This window comes from Barbus barbus (genome assembly GCF_936440315.1).
Source record: "Barbus barbus genome assembly, chromosome: 1".
Taxonomy (NCBI): domain Eukaryota; kingdom Metazoa; phylum Chordata; class Actinopteri; order Cypriniformes; family Cyprinidae; genus Barbus; species Barbus barbus.
The window spans coordinates 39,142,677-39,162,670 of record NC_136729.1 but is presented as its reverse complement, the minus strand read 5'-3'; the positions used below and the strand labels follow the sequence as shown (position 1 = coordinate 39,162,670).

The following is a 19,994-nucleotide window of genomic DNA, read 5'->3' as shown; positions in this document are numbered from 1 at the left end:
TCCGTGTAAAGGAAAGAATGAATGGGGCCATGTATCGTGAGATTTTGAGTGAAGTCTCCAGATCTCAACCCCATAGAAAATCTTTGGAGGGAGTTGAAAGTCCGTGTTGCCCAGCGACAGCCCCAAAACATCACTGCTCTAGAGGAGATCTGCATGGAGGAATGGGCCAAAATACCAGCAACAGTGTGTGAAAATCTTGTGAAGACTTACAGAAAACGTTTGACCTCTGTCATTGCCAATAAAGGGTATATAACAAAGTATTGAGATGAACTTTTGTTATTGACCAAATACTTATTTTCCACCATAATTTGCAAATAAATTCTTTAAAAATAAGACAATGTGATTTCCTGGATTCTTTCCGCCCATTCTGTCTCTCATAGTTGAAGTGTACCTATGATGAAAATTACAGGCCTCTCTCATCTTTTTAAGTGGGAGTACTTGCACAATTGGTGGCTGACTAAATACTTTTTGCCCAACTGTACATATGAGCTGTGGCCTGGCAGTTAGGAGACTTCAGGCACATTAATGTACATGTTGTTGTTCTCATCATCTTGCTACTTTTGTTGTGTATAAAAAGCTCTAAAAGAGTAAATGTCATGTCATCCACAGGTAGCACAGGACAGAAGGCTGGAACGATGCCAGATTCACCTGCTGATGTCAAAACCCAGCCCAGGTCAACTCCGCCCACAATGCCACCTCCACCCCCTGCTGTCAGCCAGGCAACCAATCGTAACGCATCATTCACACCCACAACAAGTAAGTTGTCTTAGTACAAACATGCTTACATTTGTTTTTGGAACTTGCTGAATTCACGAGTTTGATCGACCGACAATGTATTGTGATGTGCCGAGCGTATGTGTGATTGGCGACATTTTATAGGTATCTAACTTAATAATAACACATTGGAGGTAACTATCATCATCTTGAATACTGTAGATTATTACCACCACAGTAACGCAAGAATGCACATTAAAGGGATATTTCATCCAAAAAATTTAAATTCTGTCATTAATTCCTCAGCGTCATGTCATTCCAAACCAGAAAGACCTTTGCTCATCTTCAGAACACAATGATTTTCAATGAAATCCAAGAGCTTTCTGACCCTTCATATACAGCTAGGGTACTACCACGTTCAAGGTCCAGAAAGATACCATGAATATCAACAAAATAGTTTATTCTATGTGCGCAAAGAAAACTTGACTTTATTCAACAATTCTTCTCCTCCGCGTCACCCTAGCGCCATTTTGCCATTTGCTTTCAACTGAACGTAAACAACGCATGCGTGTGGTGCTGCTGACCTAGAATACGCATGTTGTTTACGTGCAGATCTAAGCACACACATGCGCCGTGATACTCTCCAAAATGGCACTAGGTGTGACGCAGAGGAGAAGAATTGTTATTTTTGTTTTCTTTGTGCACAAAAAGTATCCTCGTAACTGTAATTTCGTAAAATTACAGTTGAACCACTGATGTCACATGAACTATTTTACCGATGTCCTTACTACCTTTCTGTGCCTTGATCATGGTAGTACCCTTGCTGTCTATGGAGGATCAAAGAACTCTCGGATTTCATAAAAAATATTTTAATTTCTGTTCCGAAGATGAACGAAGGTCTTTAAGTAAGCAATTAATGACAGAATTTTCATTTTTGGGTGAACTATCTCTTTAAAAATGTACAATGGGACAATGCACTTAATAAACATGTCCATAAACATGTTATTAAAGCAATGCCAAAACATAGGATAACTTAAATGAGACAACATGAGTTATTGTCCTATTCAAAGTATTCATATAGCACAGAATGCCCTTGTAACATGACCAAGAGTGTTTGAGAGTGTTTGTGTATGATAAGTTGAGCCATTGTCTGTGTGTGTGATAAGTTGAGTCATTGTCTGTGTGTGTGAGTGCTTAGGATACACAGCAAGAGATTTGTTTACTGCATACGGAGGGATTCACAGGCAGCATCAGACTCGACGGGGCTTGGCAGATCTCGCTACCCTATATAGCAATGACGGGCCTTGTTGCTTCACCTGTTCCATGGGTCGTAGCGTAGCCTGCTTGCCACTCTAAAACCAGAACACAAGTGTGGGGGTCACATGGTAAACCCACATGTGTCCAGCCTGGAATGGCAAGATAAAACGGGGCACAAGCGAAATGAAAGACCCTGTGTTCTGCAACATGAAGCCATCCACACACTCACCCAGCAGTGTGAACATGCCACCGAACCTGGAGCAAAGCTAGCTTCCGAGGTGTGTTTGCACAATCATATGCCCGGAGGATTATGGTCTGTAACTCTAAGCCCTCATGCTGTGTCCACTGCTCGTGTAATGTTTGTTTATCTGTGGTCATGGCTTCAGGTGCAGGTAACATAAGATATATGGCCTACTCTTAAGGAGAAGGCACTCAACCATCAGAAGGAAGAGGAAAGAGTGCAGTGATGAGATGCAGAAGTGGGGATGGAGTGGAAGTGCCGATGGGGCGACCTGGACTTGGAAAGCTGCAAATCTGCTCTCAGCTGGTGGACATGTGCACAGCCTGATTTAGACACACACCTGCTGTTGGAATAAAAGTAACCCAGTCCAGGGGGCTATTTTTGGAACCTCTTTAACACGTTCCTCTTATAGTTGTGTCTTAGTGAGTGAGTGGGTGAGCAGTGGAGAGCAATAGACCGGGTGGGCGGCATGTGTGTATGTCATGGAGAGAGATAGTGAGAGAGAGGTTGCTGCTGGTCCCATTTGTGGTGCGTTTGTTCAAAGTAAAGAATGAAGTGAAGCGTACAGAGCAACGTGCTGCGTTACTGTCATAGTGTATCTGTAGTTTCAGTTTGTTTTTTGAACATTCTCGGAATGCATGTGCCCTCTTCGTGCTATGTTGGAGCTTCCTGGAGGGCGCTTCCCAGGACTGAGATGGAGAAAAAGGAGAGCAAAAGAGTCTTGCGTGACTTAAATGATGCTAATACAAGCAGTGGCTCTCTTTCCTCAGTGCTGAACGGGAGCAGTCACTCCCCCACGGCACTAAACGGAGCTCCCTCAACCCCCAACGGCTTCAGCAATGGACCGGCCACCTCCTCTACCGCTTCCCTGCCCACCCAGCAGCTTCCCCCTGCCTGCGGAGCCCGACAACTCTGTAAGCTTAAGCGTTTTCTTACCACACTGCAGCAGTTTGGCAACGACATCTCGCCCGAGATTGGAGAACGTGTACGAAGCCTGGTGCTGGGGCTAGTGGTGAGTGTCTAATGGCTCTCTTTATCGTTGTGTGTGCTGTCTACAATTCTTTTCTTCACTGGGAGTTAAGTGAATTTCTTTTTCTGTCTTATCAGAACTCAACTCTAACCATTGAAGAGTTCCACTCCAAACTTCAGGAAGCCACAAATTTTCCCTTGCGTCCCTTTGTCATTCCATTTCTCAAGGTAAGAACAGCCAATAATCAAGAAACAATAAGAAACAATAATCTCATACAAAGTTTGTCCAGTGATCCAGAGTTTGTTTTTTGGAAACGCTCATTGTAACAGCCAGGGAATTTTGTTTCCCTACAGATTGTAAAAAATGCGTGCACCCTGCCTTGTAAAAGCAGCCAATCAATTTGCATTTTGAAAAAGTTCTTGGCAATTTTATGTAATATGCACCAGACGATGGGTGAACGGTCTGCGGATGTGCTGTCTGAAGTGGAGACTACTCCAACAGAGTTCTTAAAAGTCTTTATCTGTATGAGGAGCTCTTCCTTATGGTGCACCATATGGGAAGAGGATGGAGGAGGAGGGTAGTGGGACTTTGAGACAGACAGGCAAAGTGACAAACAAAAAGAAGGTAGATGGATGGTGGCCAGAATAGGCACAGACGTAAACAAACTCACTCTGCATTTCCCTGACCCCGGATACACAGTTTTCTGTATGTGTAGATGAGAGAAGTCTGTTTGATAAAGCATCCTCAGCCTCTTCCAACCCCCCTGATCTGCTGTGGCTGGGCTGTGCTGATCTAGTGCTCCATATGGCCATCATTTGTGATTCATTAAAATTGGCACACTTGTGTTTACCCAGAGTGGAGAGGAGTGGTGTGGGCCAAAGAAGATTTCCTGGCAGATGTTGCAGTGGGTGCTGTAAGCAGCACAGCTTTCCGTTGCTCTGCCGCTGTTGTCTTTATGCTGATCCCTTTCTGTCCTCAGACATTACATAGATCCAGGGCTCAGACACATACACAGATTCTCTGATGCATTGTAATTCTTTCTCAAAAGATTCTGCATTGATGCACACAAATACATAATCAGAATGTGAAATTAAATCACTTGGAAATCACTGTTGATTGCATACTTGATTGCAAAAGATTTATAGACAAAAAAAATATGATGCATCGTGACTCCCTTAATCACCCCACACCAAACACACATGTGAATACACAGACATACATACATTACATCTCTGTGTCTGGTATACATACAACCCATTCACATGATTTACTACGGCAATGCATATAGTAATAACACAGATTTAAACTGTCAGTCCCAAGTTGGGTGCTGAAAGAATGTTCTAGTACTGAAGGGGCCTCAAGTCAGATGCCACACTCCCCCTGACCAGCATAAAATATAGGGACACTTAGAGACAACAGTTCAAAAACACATTCACAAACGTAAAACTCAAATTTCAGCATATAGATATCACCCATAACTGGTTGTAGAGATAGAATGTATCCATTGACCACAGAATGTAACAAGAAAATTTTGGTGTGGAAAGTTGCCTTGGAGGCCCCCCACCCCCCATCTTCCATTATGCGTGTGCGCATGTTAGTGAGTTATAGACTACACAAGACATATCTCATAGCGTGAGTGTTTTATTCAAAGCAGAGCACTGTGGTACATGGCACCCAGCACATTGCTCACAGGCTGCTGTCAAAGGCCTGCAGAGTGTTGATGTTACACATCTGTATCATCAGCCAGCTGTGTAGTGTTATACTGACAGCCAGAGAGAAAAAGACAACAAGAAAGCAAGGGTGAGAGAGAGAGAGGCAGCACAGTTCTCCTGCAGACCTCAGCAAGGCACAAGCACATGGTGGGCCAGAGAAAGTGTCTGTTTTATCTCATACCTATTCTTTTTCTCTCTCTCTCAACACAAACCCTGTTAAAAGACCAACATAACTGGCCACCAGAATATGCTGTGTTTGAAATACTGGTCTCCAGCTTGGGATGCTGATGTACTAACTTAGGTTAGACTAACTAACCTAAACAAAAAGACTTCTTTAGTTAACCAGCTTCAGAAAAACACATTATAGTTGACTAAATTAACCAGCACTGACTAGCATACTCCAATGATTGCCCCCACTAGGAATATTAACTTGCATAACCATCAAGACTTACTTTATTAACCAGCTTATGCAGAAAGCAATTCTGGTCAGCATTCACCAATAATGTCAATCACAAACCATAAGCTAGACTAATACCAAATGAGGACTAAACAGCATAAACCAACCTGTATCACCAATAGACTTGTTAACTAGCTTAACTAGGCTTGATCAGAAAGAACTGGTCAAACAGTTTCACTAACAAGATTTTGCTATTGGTCCAGTCAGGCCCGGCTCCAGAGTCAAATCGCTGAGGGTCCTTTAACCTTAATATATAGGCTATATAAAGGTTTTAGTGCCATCCATTGCTATTGCGCAAAGAGTGCTCCGTTTATCACTAGAAAGCTGTCACTCATCTTAGTTCATCGCAATCTCACAAAGTTACGTTATAATCAATGAAGTTCACTACGCTGTACAATAAATCTATTATTTACATTGCACCTACTACACTTTGTTATAATAAGATGATTTGTGCTGAACACACCTGCAAAAACTCTGGCGATTTGAGCGGTGAGTGGATTCTTAAATGCCTTTGAATGACTGTTGAGTACAAGGAATCAACAGATATGTCTGTGATTGGCTAATGCTCAATGCTGCAAAACAAGTTGAAATAGAAACCGATCTCCAGAGCGCAAACCGTAACGCACTGGATAGTTTGCTAAATCTGCAATGAAATGCAATTATTACAGCTTTAACTGAGGGTGCTATTGATTTCATTTGAGGGTGAACTACCCTCTAGCACCTCCATAGGACCGGGCCTGGGTCCAGTGGTACCAAACCAGCACTACTGATCCTGGAGATTTGTGTTCATCTTTATGAAAAGAAATGCTTTCCTTTTTCACCCACATTTTATTTCTCTTTCTGTCCGATAGGCTAACTTGCCCCTTCTGCAGAGGGAGCTGCTTCACTGTGCTCGGATGGCTAAGCAGACCCCAGCCCAGTATCTGGCCCAGCATGAACAGCTGCTGCTGGATGCCAACGCCAGCTCTCCCCTGGACTCCTCCGAGATCATGCTGGAACTCAACGAGCATGGCAAGAGACGTACCCCGGACAGGTATACACACTTTAACACACACACAAACTTGTCTTTCTGTGTACCATTTTCATAACAAATACCTTAAGTCATAAATATCTACAAAGTCAAGCAAAAGGCAAAAATGTAGACAGCTACGGTAAATGTCAACACAACCTTGCCCTGGGCATACTTCTCCTGTCTAGCTTCGAAATGCACACACACTCAATGTAATGAGTGGAGGGTGTGGGAAGGTTAGGCCACACAGAAGGAGACCATGAGGAGGGTAGAGAGAAGGTGGAAGTGTGTGTGACGTGTCTGCCAGGTGCTGCCAGTTGCCTGTGGAGCAGAAACAGACTGAGATGCTCTAAAATCACACAAAAGCATATGCACACCAACAGACTCCATATATTGACGAGACATTTAGAACTCTTGACGATCAAAAAAATTACTTTGGGACTTAAAAGCACCAATATTTCTGTTTGTCTCCTTTTTGTTTTTCTTCTACTCTCTCATCCGCACTGTCTCCTGTTAGTTCCCCAGTAGCTGTCCATATGTCAGTGATGTGTCCAGATGGTGATCTTGCTGAACCCCTGCTTGAACTGATCTGGGGGAGGGTTGAATAGAGAGAGAGAGGCAGAGAAAAAGAGAGGGGTGGGGGTAGAGGAATGGGCAATCCCCTACTGTAATCCATACACCTCCATCTCTGAAGCCTAGGCTTACCATATCACGACAGGAGCCCCAGCTGTTGCTTTGATTTGTGGGATATCTGGCCACAACTGCAGAAATGCTGCAAAAGGTTGGAAGTTTTTGGGTTGGTTGTGGAGGCGGGCATGATGGGGTGTTGTACATGCAGCCAGATTCAGATGTCCAAGCCAACTGCACTCTACTCTCAAGTGCAAGAAAACAAGCTTGCACAGTCCTCGCGCACACATGTATTTCATGCTCACAGAAGGGAGAGGAGCTTTAGCCCTGAATGCCTGGCTGCTGCACTCAGCTAAACAGATTATTATCAACACTGCAGCACAGGCCAGCCAGATGGCTCCAAAACGCCAGTGTCACTGAACATCTGCCAAAGGGAGCAGCTCTCACAGTACAGCAGCTCAGGAGAGAGAGAGAAACGGGTGAGAACGGGAAAGATTAAGGGGTTGGGATTTAACTCCGTTTCTTGGTATATGAAGGCTAGAGTCCACATATGGCTCACAGCTGGCCTCAACATTTGGACACAAGTGGAGGGGCAGAGAGAAAGAGGGAGTAGGGATGGGTTAGACTGCAAGAATGCAAAACTATCAATAGCCATTTTTCCTCTTGAAAATGTCCTTTCTACTGCTTTTCTACAATCTTTATAACAGGACCAAAGAGAGTGCAGGGGACCGAGACGGCTTGCACCCGGAGCACCTGGCCAAACGTCCATGCACAGTGAGCCCCAGTCAGCGCTTCAGCCCAAGCAGTGGTTTACCTGCTCACCCTCCCCCCAACGGCCTACCGACGCATCCACCCAATGGCCTTCCACATCCTAACCCTCCTGCCCCACAGCACTACCGTTTGGAAGACATGGCACTCGCCCACCACTACAGAGATGCTTACAGACACGCAGAGCACAGGGACGTCCGGGATCGTCACCGGCAGACAGGTCAGAGTGGTGTAGTCTATAGTAAAATAAACCAAAATGCTCCTTGGGGCCATGTTTACAGTGACTTTACCATAGTTAAGTGGTGTTGCTTTAAACAAGAATTCAAATTATACACAGTCACAGGTGTACTTATATACATGCTATTTTACAACAAATTTTAATATGGTTAATCCTAACAGAGTTTATGGTTTAGACTTTTGAATTTGAGTAATATTTCCAACTGCAGAAGTAATGGCAGGAGTGCAAAACATTGTAGAATTGCACATACATAGACATGGTTTCTCCATTGTGATATGTGCATATGCTAATGTTGTGCTGCGCTTGTGTTACAGCCGTGCATGGAACACGTCAAGAGGAAGTGATTGATCATCGGCTGACAGACCGCGAGTGGGCTGAGGAATGGAAGCACCTCGATAACGTATGTGTGACCAGATGTTTTTTTATTTTTTATTATCTTTCATAGATGAAGCAGAGAGCATAATAGGTGCTAACTCTGATGAGGGAAAAAAACAAGTTGTATCAGATTAATGTGGTTAGAATGAGTTTTGGTTGCTGGTCCAAGGTGATCTAACAACCATAACCAACTTGACCAAGATGGTGCACCAAGTCAAAAACAAGGTCAATTAATGGACATAGGAAACTATGTACTACCAGGAGGGAAGACAGAAGAAAACCATAGTGGAGTGGATGTTGAAAGACATAAGCTGTGTCAAATATTCAATGGACACCTGATAGTTGATGACTTAGTTCAGACCTTTTCTGGATGACAGCAAGGCCTTTGTTATGCTTTTTGCTCACCTCACCATTGCCTCTATACAGACTTACACTCAAACACATATTGAATAAAAAGGCCACAGATGGAGTGAGGAACCCATTGGAGGATGCTCCCACTGGAGAGAGCAGCTGAGACAAGACTTGCAGTCTGTGAAATCAGGCTTATTCTGGACTGTATCCAAATCTGAAATAAATACAGCCAACAACATACTCAGAGAGTGAAGAATGGCATCACATGGATGAGGGGAGATCTTATTGAGGGGGGGTGGATGAGAAAGAGGACGAGAGTGAGAGAAGGCTGTAGAAGCATAGGGGAAGAATGAATTGTTTTGGCTTCTCCCACTGGCAGCACAGCTGTTGCAGGGCTATTGTTGCTTAACCACTCAACCGCTCACTGCACCACTGGATTACACACACTCACAAAAAGCGTTCAAAATATCTCGTTTGTGCTGCTCACTAAATCATCAGCCCTTCAAATAAAATATAGCATCTTTTTTTTATTAGTAATGGCCAAAGAAGGTGCAATGTGGAACTGTTATTGTGGACTTTAGAATGCAATTGGTATAATGTTGGTTCGTAACTTCCTCTTCTACTTTTTCCCATTCCTTTCTATTTCTCTATAGTTGTTGAACTGTATCATGGATATGGTGGAGAAGACGCGGCGTTCCCTCACTGTGCTGCGACGCTGCCAGGAGGCGGACCGTGAGGAGATGAACCATTGGATCCGTCGCTATAGCGACGTGGAGGATATGAAAAAAGGTGGGAGCTCCGCCCAGCGGCCTCCTCCTCTTCCTACCCACCACAACTCTTCCTCCTCCAACACTCCTAACAGCAGCGACACACAACCACTAGGTACATGCACCGCTGCAGATGCAGCCGCAGGCGCAGATGCTCGGCGCACAGCATGTCTCACACATTCTTAGCGACTGCAGACACCACCCTCGTCTAAGTGGTTTCCATCAGCCAACACACCACTCAGATGAATGTGATTTAAAACTAAACTTAACAAAAATCCCGACCAGTTTTTTTTTTAGGTAACCAGTCAGAAGTCAGAAAGAGCTTTATTACCAAGTATGTTTACACATTCAAGGAATTTGACTTGACGACAGGAGCTTCCAGTGCAGAAGAAAGTACAGACATAGTGCAACATACATGATAGTGCAGACATACGTAGGAACAGCACAGTAGACATGGAAAGTAATACTAATATAAGAAAAACTGAAATTTAAATAATGCACTAAATACTTTTTTTTTTTTTTTTTTTTGTGTATTGCGGTCAAAAACTGTTCATATTTATTTGTCTTTTATATAAGGTTGTACAGCACAGTGGTCAACTACTGTTGTTTTTATTGTGCTTTATAAATAAATTTTGATTTGAAATTTTGATGAAATTTTGATTTTGATTTAGACGTAGAAGTGAAGGAAAAAAAGGTAATTGTTCAAATGAATGTACCGATGTTATTTACAAGTGTGCAGTTTACAAATTTACAAATTTCTAATTCTATGTATAATATGTCAGTTATGACAATGTATAATTGTATAGAATGGGATCCCACATTTAGCCCACCTACCTTACCTTACAGTTTATCTTTGGCCTACCATTTCTAGTCTATAGCCACTGCCAAGGCATGGGGCAGCTAATTCTTGTCTGTCACACCATGTCCTAACCCACCTTGTTCATAGTACTGTATTTGGGTGTCTCTGTAAGCTAGCACATCTGATTCCACTCAACAAGTCATTAGTACAGTGATATATGATTTGAATTAGATGCCATGTTATGGAGAAATCCAAAATGTGCAGCACTATAGGTTCCTGGGAATAGTGTTGGGAAACACTGTCCTAACCAAGCACAACAAGTAATTTTTGTTGTCATTGAAAGCAAAAATAATGCATGACACTGCCAGACACAACATATTCAATGTTTATCGTACAGCTAAGAGGGATTTTGTACCAATGAAATTTCACTGTGGGAGGGGCTACCCAGTGTGATGAAATGGAAAAATAAAACAAGCAGCCAAGTAAACTGTTGATATTTATGATTACGGTAATTAGGACTAAACCATTTTTTGCATCACATCTGGTAAAGATATGGCTGTCAACCTCAAAAAGCATGCCATGATTTCAAAGTTGCACTATATTGTTTAGTTATTTCCACTTCTGAGGGAGTATACAATGCTTTTCTCTCATCCAGGTGAACTCAAGTCGCTTTTTTCATGTTCTTTTACAGAAATCCACAGAGACTTCCTGCACCGGCCCCCGTCAGGCTACCTACCCGAGGAGATCTGGAGGAAGGCTGGTAAGTGCAATTGGACAGTGCATTGTCTACCGTCACCAACATCCACACGTGCACACAGACATATGCACACTGGCCTGCAGGGCCTCACAGCCGTAGTTATGCAAGGCCAGGAGCGGGAAAGGCCGTTGAATGCTGTTATTGTTAAGAGTTCTCCATCTGTCACGACCATGAAAGACAACTGCAGTTGAAGCTGCAGTGAGAATGCAGTAACCTGCAGCAGTCAACAGCAGAGCAGCACAGGTAGGGCCAATAAACCTGACCCTGCCCGAAGAAAGAAAGAAAGAAAGAAAGAAAGAGAACTGAGAGAAAAGCACGGTTGGAATGTTCTTGTTCACTAGAGTCTGTTTTATTACTGTAGTAAGATATATAATAAAAGGTTTAGGGGGCTGTACATACGTCCGCTTGCCCTCTGTGCCATGTAGGTCACACACAATACTGATGGGGTCACCCAGAGCACAGGTGGTGTCACACGCTCAAAGGTCAGAGATCAAAGGGCACTTATTAACTGTGACCCACACCAGTAACATTACAGCTGAGTAAAATCAATATGCCATTACTAATTTAAAATGCTGGAATGATGCTGCTGTTGTCTGCAAAACTTAGCTGCATTTTTCACTGTGATAAAAGCCTTTTTAACTGCAGTTGTTTTTCATCCAGGTGCTACAAGTATCCCGCTCTCGCCAGCATTAAAGCAACTTCAGAACAAGCAGGGTGAGTAACAGCACCCACATTACAAAATTTTTAGAAACTGCTAATTCATGTAGAATTAAAAGTTTTTTATCCATTCATTGCTGTCTATGAGAAATAATTGAGATATTAAAGGAGGGCCAAAAATGAATTTTCTTACCTGTGGGTGTCTAGATTTTCATGTCCCTTTGCCTTTGGTGAGGCCTGTCTTTGAAAATGCAAGAGAATAGCAAAATAAAAAAAAAACTGTCATATCCCTGTGGGATTAAAACATTAATATTGCCGCCCCATGTTTTCCATTATGTGCCAATTGCTCTAGCATCTGCTCTCAAGTCTCCTTGATAAAAATTAATTAAGTTTGCAAACAAATTTTAGTGGTGCATGCTCTGATTCTGATTAAGCAGTCTAGTGTTTTCAAAGATGCAGAAAAATTGTCGAGAACCAAAAAGATGAAGAAAAAAGCTAAGAAGTGAAGAATTAAGGCAGAGACAGGATGAAAAAATGAGATGTGTGTGGGAGGTGCGGAGAGAACAAACTGAATACTAACTAGCTTTCCAGCTGAGACAGTAGTGATGTAGATGAAAACACACACATACACTCAGTCAGTCAGTAACCTGAGGCAGAACTCTATAGAGAATTGAATGGAGGGTGTGTTATGACAGATATTTATGACTGGGTTCATCACAACCAGCTTTCTAGAGTAAACACACTATGGGGCAAAGAGTATAGAGCCCAGACATATGAAAAATCTGCAATAAGAATGTTTGTGTGTGTGTACCCCCCGCAGCAATACGCATGCATTCACCAAGCACATCATATCCTCCTGACAGATTCTGAAATCACCCACATACTGTCGAAACCATTACCACACAAAAGAGTAGACAGCATCCTAACATAAATGGAACTTTAAAAGTGACTGTTTTTAAAAACTCCGCATAGGCAACTCCTTATGTGAGACACATGAGAATCTGGAATTTAATTTGAATGTTGCAAAGCTAACAGCTTGATACTAAAAGAATCACACAAAACAAAAAGTTTCACAAAAGTATTGGGTAAAATAATTTAGAATTTTATTTTACAATGATTATTTTCCATACTGAATGAAATACAAATGTATATGTATAATCATTTGTAGTCTTAAAACGCCTACCATTTTAGATCAAATGTTCTGCCTGTTTGGGACAGCCTTCACATTGGAAATGTTACTCTGATGCTCTAAAATGTGGTTTAGGTCACCTAGCTCACTAGGTTTTAGAGCTTATGTTAAATGTTCACATTTAAAAAAGGCCAAGGAAAGACAATGGAGCACAAGGAACCCTAATGTTCAGAGTGCCAATGAGTCAGGTGTTAGATTTCTATTTTAGACAACACCCGTACACATTCACACCTGCATGTCCCGAAAACACACAAACATTTACTCTCAAACAATGGCATTTGTAGAACAAAGTTTGTCACAAGTCATCCTGGTTTTCCTTCTCCTATACAGAATGATCCAGCCTCAGTAATGAAGCTGTGCATTTGCGCCGCCATTTATCCACTTAGTAAAAAATATGAAATATTTAATCATGTATTGTTAGGTAAATAGGCAAGCTTGTGAACAACCTTTCAAGATGTCTACTGCCTATCAACACTAGAAATAATTGCAACCACTGTCATTCGGATCAATTATTAATAGCTTATTTTTCTGACAGAATGTTTTAAATCTTGGATGATGTACATCTGTTTGGAGAGATGAAACAAGCTGAAAGCTTTGAGTGCCTCAATAAACGATGTTGAGAGTAACAGCAGTGGTCTACGGGGATAATGTCTTATTTTTTTCTCATGATATTCTTTCCTCATTTCCAGAGGAGGCAGTAAATGAAGTGAAGAGACAGGCCATGTCAGAGCTGCAGAAGGCGGTGTCGGATGCTGAGAGGAAAGCTCACGAGATGATCTCTGCTGAGCGTTCCAAGATGGAAAGAGCTCTGGTCGAGGCTAAAAGACAGGCCTCTGAGGATGCACTGACTGTCATTAACCAGCAGGAGGACTCCAGCGAAGTAAGTACTTAAGCCAGTGTTCAGAATAGATGACTCGTGTACTGCATACTATTGGATATTGCCACAATTCATTCGTCACACTGAAGAAAATGTGCTCTGGTTGTTCACTGCCCATTTTGGCAAAGGCAGCAGGTCATCTAGATATTTTACACATACTGTATATTGTACATACTACTGTTGGTCACAGTCAAGACAGGGGGTCTGTTAAAACTCAATGGGCTCAGGGGAGGCAAGAGAGACACTGACTCCAGCTGTAACTTTACATGCTTGAGTCACTGTTGGACAGTGTTTCTTTGTGTTTTATAAAATTTTTAATGTTAGATTTTGAGGAGGCACTGCCTTCCTTGCCTCCTCAGAGGAAATGTCCCCATTTGGAAACATACCCGCATATAAACATGCACCATTAAACACAATTAGTCTCATAAGTTACTGTGTCCTATGTGTTTATGTGCATTCTTTTATCATGGCATGGAGATTGATAATTGTTTGTATGGCAATCAACAGTCCTCGTTCGTCTCCCTTCAACAGAGCTGCTGGAACTGTGGTCGCAAGGCTAGCGAGACATGCAGCGGATGCAACACTGCACGCTACTGTGGCTCTTTCTGTCAGCACAAGGACTGGGAGAAGCACCATCACGTATGCGGCCAGGGCCTGTCCGGGAGTAGTAGCGTGCCACTCGGTACACCATCTACCACCTCCATTTCCTCCTCGTCCAGCGTGCCCCCCACACACTCCGAGAGCACCCCTCCAGGCCCCCTGTCCCTGGTGGGGCAAACCAGCATCAGTGGCAGTCCCAAGGAAGCGAGCTCCAGCAGCGTTTCTCGCTCAACCACTCCAGCAACACCCGCCCTGATGGATTCCTCGTCCCGCTGACTGATGAACCCCAAATCTTAACCCATGCCCAGCCACGTCTACTGCTGCTACAGCATCCTTCATCCAAAACAAGCTGAGGAACCTCCACCATACTTACCATCCTCTCAAAATGAACTACGGCAACCTGGCTTCCACATCTACATTAAGATCTTGTTTTCTCAGTCTCCAAAAAACCCATCAAGGCTCATATTCCTTCACAAAAGGATCTACTGTGTTTAATGCAACATGAGCTGGGTCTGTTATACTGGATGCAACCGAGAAAGCCAGGAAAACACGTATAGTTACACATTACATGTTTTATTCATGTATTAGACAATTTTAGGCATGACCTCTGTTACCTACACCCTTTAAGTGAGGTGTGCTCTGTGTGAATTGGGATGGCACCATACTCTGAACATGTTTTGACCCAGGTAGGACTAAATATACAGTACGTAGGATGGATTCCTCTAAAATGACAGACAGCCGCCACTGCGGGATGTCAATAACGGACAAGAGCACTCTGAAAATCTTCCAGCACAGAGCTACTTCCTCACAACATGACACACTGCATTTCATTTTTTTGGCTTTAATTAAAACAAAAGAAAAGTCCAAAAATCCAAAAGAAACAATAATGATGATTAATAAGAAGAATAAAACCTGTTAACTACCTTGCTAGCGAGCCAAGAAAATCTACACCAGACTCACCTCTCTGTACTGACGTGAACCCAAATGAATTTTAAGTGAAAAAAAGAACATGATCCAAACCTTTTTATTACACTGCCAAAGTTACTAAGAAGCACTCATCTTGTAACCAAACGCAAACAACTTCACCTCCTCAGCAGTAAAGCCAGCCCAGAGTTCCACAGTCTGTGGAAAGGTGGCATGGTGATTGGACACTCAAACCTTCACTGTGCCCACTCCACTGTGCTGCCCACTCAGATCCTGAGGAAAGCAGACTTTAGCCTGGATCCATGGCTATGGCAACGGAGGGTCGCACCTGGGATGTTTAAAGCACGTCACCCAGTCCGCCGCAAAAAGAAATAACATGAAAACAAAAGAGAAGGCAAGGATGAATAAACGAAAATAGACAGATTGGCCTCAAAAGGAAAGACGAACTGCAACGGAACTGCCAAAAACCTCATTGGATTGTACACTAAGAATGAGCCTTTTCTTGTGAAACCTTTTCGTTTGGTTTTCCTAAAGCTCTCTGAATGCTGAGACATTTCATTTTGTTGTACGATTTCATTCTCCCTCGTTTTCCAAAGCATGACAAGACTGTAGAGTCTCACGAGACTGACGTAGACTTGGTTCTCTTTTCTCTCGCTCTTTCTACCTCCCCCCATCTTCTATTTGTTCATCCCTTTTGTCTCCTGACAGAACCTCTAAGCAGATATCCATGAAGGGATCAAACGTTGCTTGTAGATATTTCTTTCTGTTTCTGGATGTCTCTGTCTTCAATATCTGCTTGTGTGCGTACTCAGAACGAGGAACGCGTTCTTTCTTTGTCTTCTTTTAGGTTTCAGCCGAACATTGGACAGAAAAAGACACTCTAATGGGAGAGAAGCTGTGTTGTACCTATTGTTCGATTTGTTGTATCAATATTGATGATGAGAATCCTCATGTAGAATATTTTATATTGCTCGCATTGTAAGACAGTGAGAGAACGGAGGTGCAATATGAAAAGAGAATTCAGCTACTGAACGGAACCTCAGAAACGGCCCTTAGGGTATCTTATAATATAAATATACATATAAATATATCTAAAATTACCACAGTAAATTAATGTGAATGTACATAGTATTTAAAAAGAGGTCCAAAAATGAGTTTGCCAAATAACAGAAACCTTTAAAGTATAATGTCTAGAATTTAATTTCTCTCCATTTAATATTTTCTGTCTGAATGATCATTTTACAACATCTGTTGTAACAGTGAAGGAGGAAGAGGTGTTCACATCACTGCTTGTGTAGACTACTGCCAGAAGACTCTGCTTATGGACACGCTGGGCGAGACGTTTTTGTAGCCATAAGTGAGTCGAAGCAAATGGCATCACTTTAACGACACGCCAAACCACAATAGACTGACCTTGCTCACCCCGCTGAGAAGTTCCCATACTGGCATTTGGGGCTTCGCTAGAATCTGTGTGAAACATTGCCATCCTTTGGGCCAAAGTGTCACTGCAGTGGTCCAATGTGTAATTTGCACACACAAACACACATGCATGCACATACAATCACAAAACCAAACCCTAGATTATTCATAGTCCCAAGTGTCTGACACAAGAATCAAGCAAACACTATCTGGTTCTCATCTGGTTTTGCTACAGTTCCCAAATTTAGCTTTGGACATCACTTTGTGATCCAACATAGTACCGAAACATAATCCATATTTAATGTAGTCTGGATAATATCTGTAGAAATTTCTGTGTGCATTGAGCAAGCTCTGCTGATCCCAACATTCATGTTCGTGATGGCAGTTACAACGGACAAGACTACCCCTCAGAGTACAAATACTTAGAATTTTGCCACAAGCTTATGCTTGCAACCCTGTTGACAGCCTTTGTTTTGGTCAGATATCATTTTCTGCAGTCTAACTGAAACGCCAATTTTGCTGATAACTTGAAAGGCCAGTTTTTCTTTTTTGGTGTTGCTTTAGGGGTGAGGTGGGTTGATGGTTTAATTTTCCACGTGGCATGTGCAAATTATCTATCTTCCTATCGGATTTCTAAATTAATATATGAACTCATGCAGGAAATATCGGCAACACATGATCTAAAAACCAGTGAATTACTAGAACACCAGTCTGATGTAATACGTCTCTCTCTCTCAGCCATTCTGAGGAGGATTTTTTCATGAACCATCCTCTTTTTCCTTACTAGCTACCTCCTGTAAACAAACCCAAGACCGTTTGAATGAATGAAACAACTAGCAGACATGCAAATTTATCATCCTGCTCGAGCTAAAAAAGACATTTCAACATAGAAACTCGAAAAAAGTATATCCACATTTTCATGTCTACACAAGTGATGGGCCAACAAAGTCCTATTTTTTCTTGGGCTGTTATACAACAAATTAAGCCAAAAACACTCTACAGAAGTACATAGCGATGCAAAAGCATGCACTCTTGTGTTACTGCGGCAGTAAGCAAACTCAGTTCTCAAGGGTGTAAAGTAAATGTCTGTGCCGTTAAACTAGATGTGTTATTATTCTGGCAGCTAAACGTTGACAGTTGAAACCAACTTTAACTTGCACAGAAAAATTATCTTTAAACTGTTGCTCTGCTATGACTTTCGTTTATCTGTCTGTCGAAGAGTACTGACTGTAGAAAAAAAGTGTTTACATTAATGCCCTCTATGGCAAGTCTTAGAATTGTTGTGTCATGAACTGTTGTGACATATTCAGAATGCAGCAATGAGTGAAATTGAGCTTGCGTAGTTGTACTTGCTTAGAATGTTTTGAGCCCTCAACATGAACATATCTCATAAATATCCAAAATGATAAAAGCACAGACCAAAGCATAACTGCACATCCATAGAAGCCGTTTGGACATTGCGTCGCCTAAAAACAAGCAACCTGAATGTGGGTGAGCGACTATACCCATAAACCAAAGTGTACAAAATGACCATGTTGAAAGCACAAGACGACAGTAAACACATTAAGAGAAGAGATCAGTACAATAATTCCAAGCCAGGGGAGTGCTTATTCCTGGCATCCAAAGCATCAGATAAGATTACAAATGCTTCTAACATTTAAACCAACCTTGCTCAAAGATTTCATTATGGGAATGCATGAGTGTGAGTGAGAGATAAAAGAAATAGAGTGAGAGATACTTTCTATTAATGATTTTGCTAAGGAACTTACTTGAAACTCAAGAGCTTTAAAATAACACCATTAGCAAAGTTAAGGTAGAGAACTTCCATGAACTCATTTTGAGCTTTGCATGTCTGCTAGTCCAGAACTCATACAAATATATATTTGCAATATTTTTGGCCATTCTGCTCCTAACCAAAATCGAACCAAAAACAACACCATGCAAATGCATCTTTAACTATGTGCTGTAATTCCACTGTTATTTGGCATATTGAAGGGCCGTCGTTCTCAAAGCTAATTTGTGGATGCCTAGATTTGGCCTTGTCAGTGAACCCAAGTTGGGCAGCTGCTTCGTTCAAAGATTGACATTGGGAAAGAGAGAGAGAAACTACATCCTACACATTAAGCAAACATACTCTTGAAGTAAAACAGATGCTGAAGGATAACTAGTCAACAACGTGTTTTTAGTTATGACCTGTTTATCTTGACATCCCAAAAGCCCTCCTGAAAAAACAAAACAGCTTAAACCAGCCTAACGTCATCAAGCTGGTTTCTGGATGGGAGACTAGCGATATTACCAAAACCAGCTTAAAACAGCTAAGACAAGACCGGCAAACCATTTTGGGCTGGTAATAATTTTTAATCAATATCCCTGCATATCACTAATGTTGTCCAGCATCACTATTGTTTTTATTTTCTTAATTTTTAATGACTAGGCCTATCCCATCCACTAAGGCTAACAGAAAAACTGTACAATGGAAACCTTTTATCACAGAACACACAAGGCTGTAGTAGAAACCTTACACTACTGTAGAACTGAGCATTACTCTGACTGGCAGAGTGGGACAGGCATTGAACACGCACATGATAAATAACAAAGGCATGGTTTGATACATTTAGGCAAACATGATATACTGCATTGTGCAATACATCATTACAGGAAAAGGCATTGTTTCAATAGGAAAAGTTGGTGAGTTAAAGATTTTATTTTTTTTTCTCTTTCAAGGTCCTGTTATCATAAACTAGACGATGTGAACTGTGCCAGGAGAGTTTTATTTATTTCTTGCATGCTCTTTTCCCCCTTTTGCAATTCCCTCACCCTCTCTTACTGTGCGCTTTGTTGGACATGTGACGCTGTAAACATTCTAAATCAGGTTATTGTCTGTGTTGAGATACGTATCTGTGTAATTAAAAAGACAGTGAAATATGACTAGTCTCTCAATTTGTGCATTTTTAACATGAAAGCCTTTCTCCACAACACAATCTGGAATGTGATATATGCATGTGTCCATTTATCAAAGGTGGTCCTCAACTGAAGCCATGTTTATGAGTTTATAGACATCAGTTAAAAGTATGACATCTCACCCATCATAAGAAGGAACACATATGTCCTGCCAGCTATCTATCAACCACATTGGTCACTGACCAGAATTCCTAGTCAGTTGTCTACCATTCCTAGTCAAAGAATCAAATACATTAGCTAAAATACAATATGACAAACACACATTCCTTTAAGAGTTTATTTGACAAGGCAGGTATTCTTTTTGACTATTTTGATAAGGTTATTA

General features: G+C 41.8%; 1 protein-coding gene across 8 annotated transcripts in view; it reads left to right on the top strand.

Annotated features, from left to right (window-relative positions):
- Positions 1 to 16,472, top strand: part of LOC306874103 (protein CBFA2T3-like) — a 49,423-nt gene extending 32,951 nt beyond the window's left edge. For 3 of the 8 annotated variants that reach the window (XM_079423868.1, XM_079423864.1, XM_079423869.1), the window contains 11 exons: positions 610 to 756; positions 2,983 to 3,224; positions 3,320 to 3,409; positions 6,203 to 6,384; positions 7,695 to 7,975; positions 8,308 to 8,393; positions 9,373 to 9,601; positions 10,977 to 11,045; positions 11,703 to 11,756; positions 13,578 to 13,768; positions 14,273 to 15,646. In XM_079423868.1, coding sequence (XP_079279994.1) covers positions 636 to 756; positions 2,983 to 3,224; positions 3,320 to 3,409; positions 6,203 to 6,384; positions 7,695 to 7,975; positions 8,308 to 8,393; positions 9,373 to 9,601; positions 10,977 to 11,045; positions 11,703 to 11,756; positions 13,578 to 13,768; positions 14,273 to 14,641 — 1,914 coding nt within the window. In that variant the 5' untranslated portion in view covers positions 610 to 635 and the 3' untranslated portion in view covers positions 14,642 to 15,646. Of the gene's footprint in view, positions 1 to 609; positions 757 to 2,982; positions 3,225 to 3,319; positions 3,410 to 6,202; positions 6,385 to 7,694; positions 7,976 to 8,307; positions 8,394 to 9,372; positions 9,602 to 10,976; positions 11,046 to 11,702; positions 11,757 to 13,577; positions 13,769 to 14,272 lie in introns of all 8 variants that reach the window. The other 5 variants (XM_079423870.1, XM_079423865.1, XM_079423871.1 and 2 more) reach the window with 4 other exon arrangements.
- The last annotated feature ends 3,522 nt before the right edge of the window (positions 16,473 to 19,994 follow it).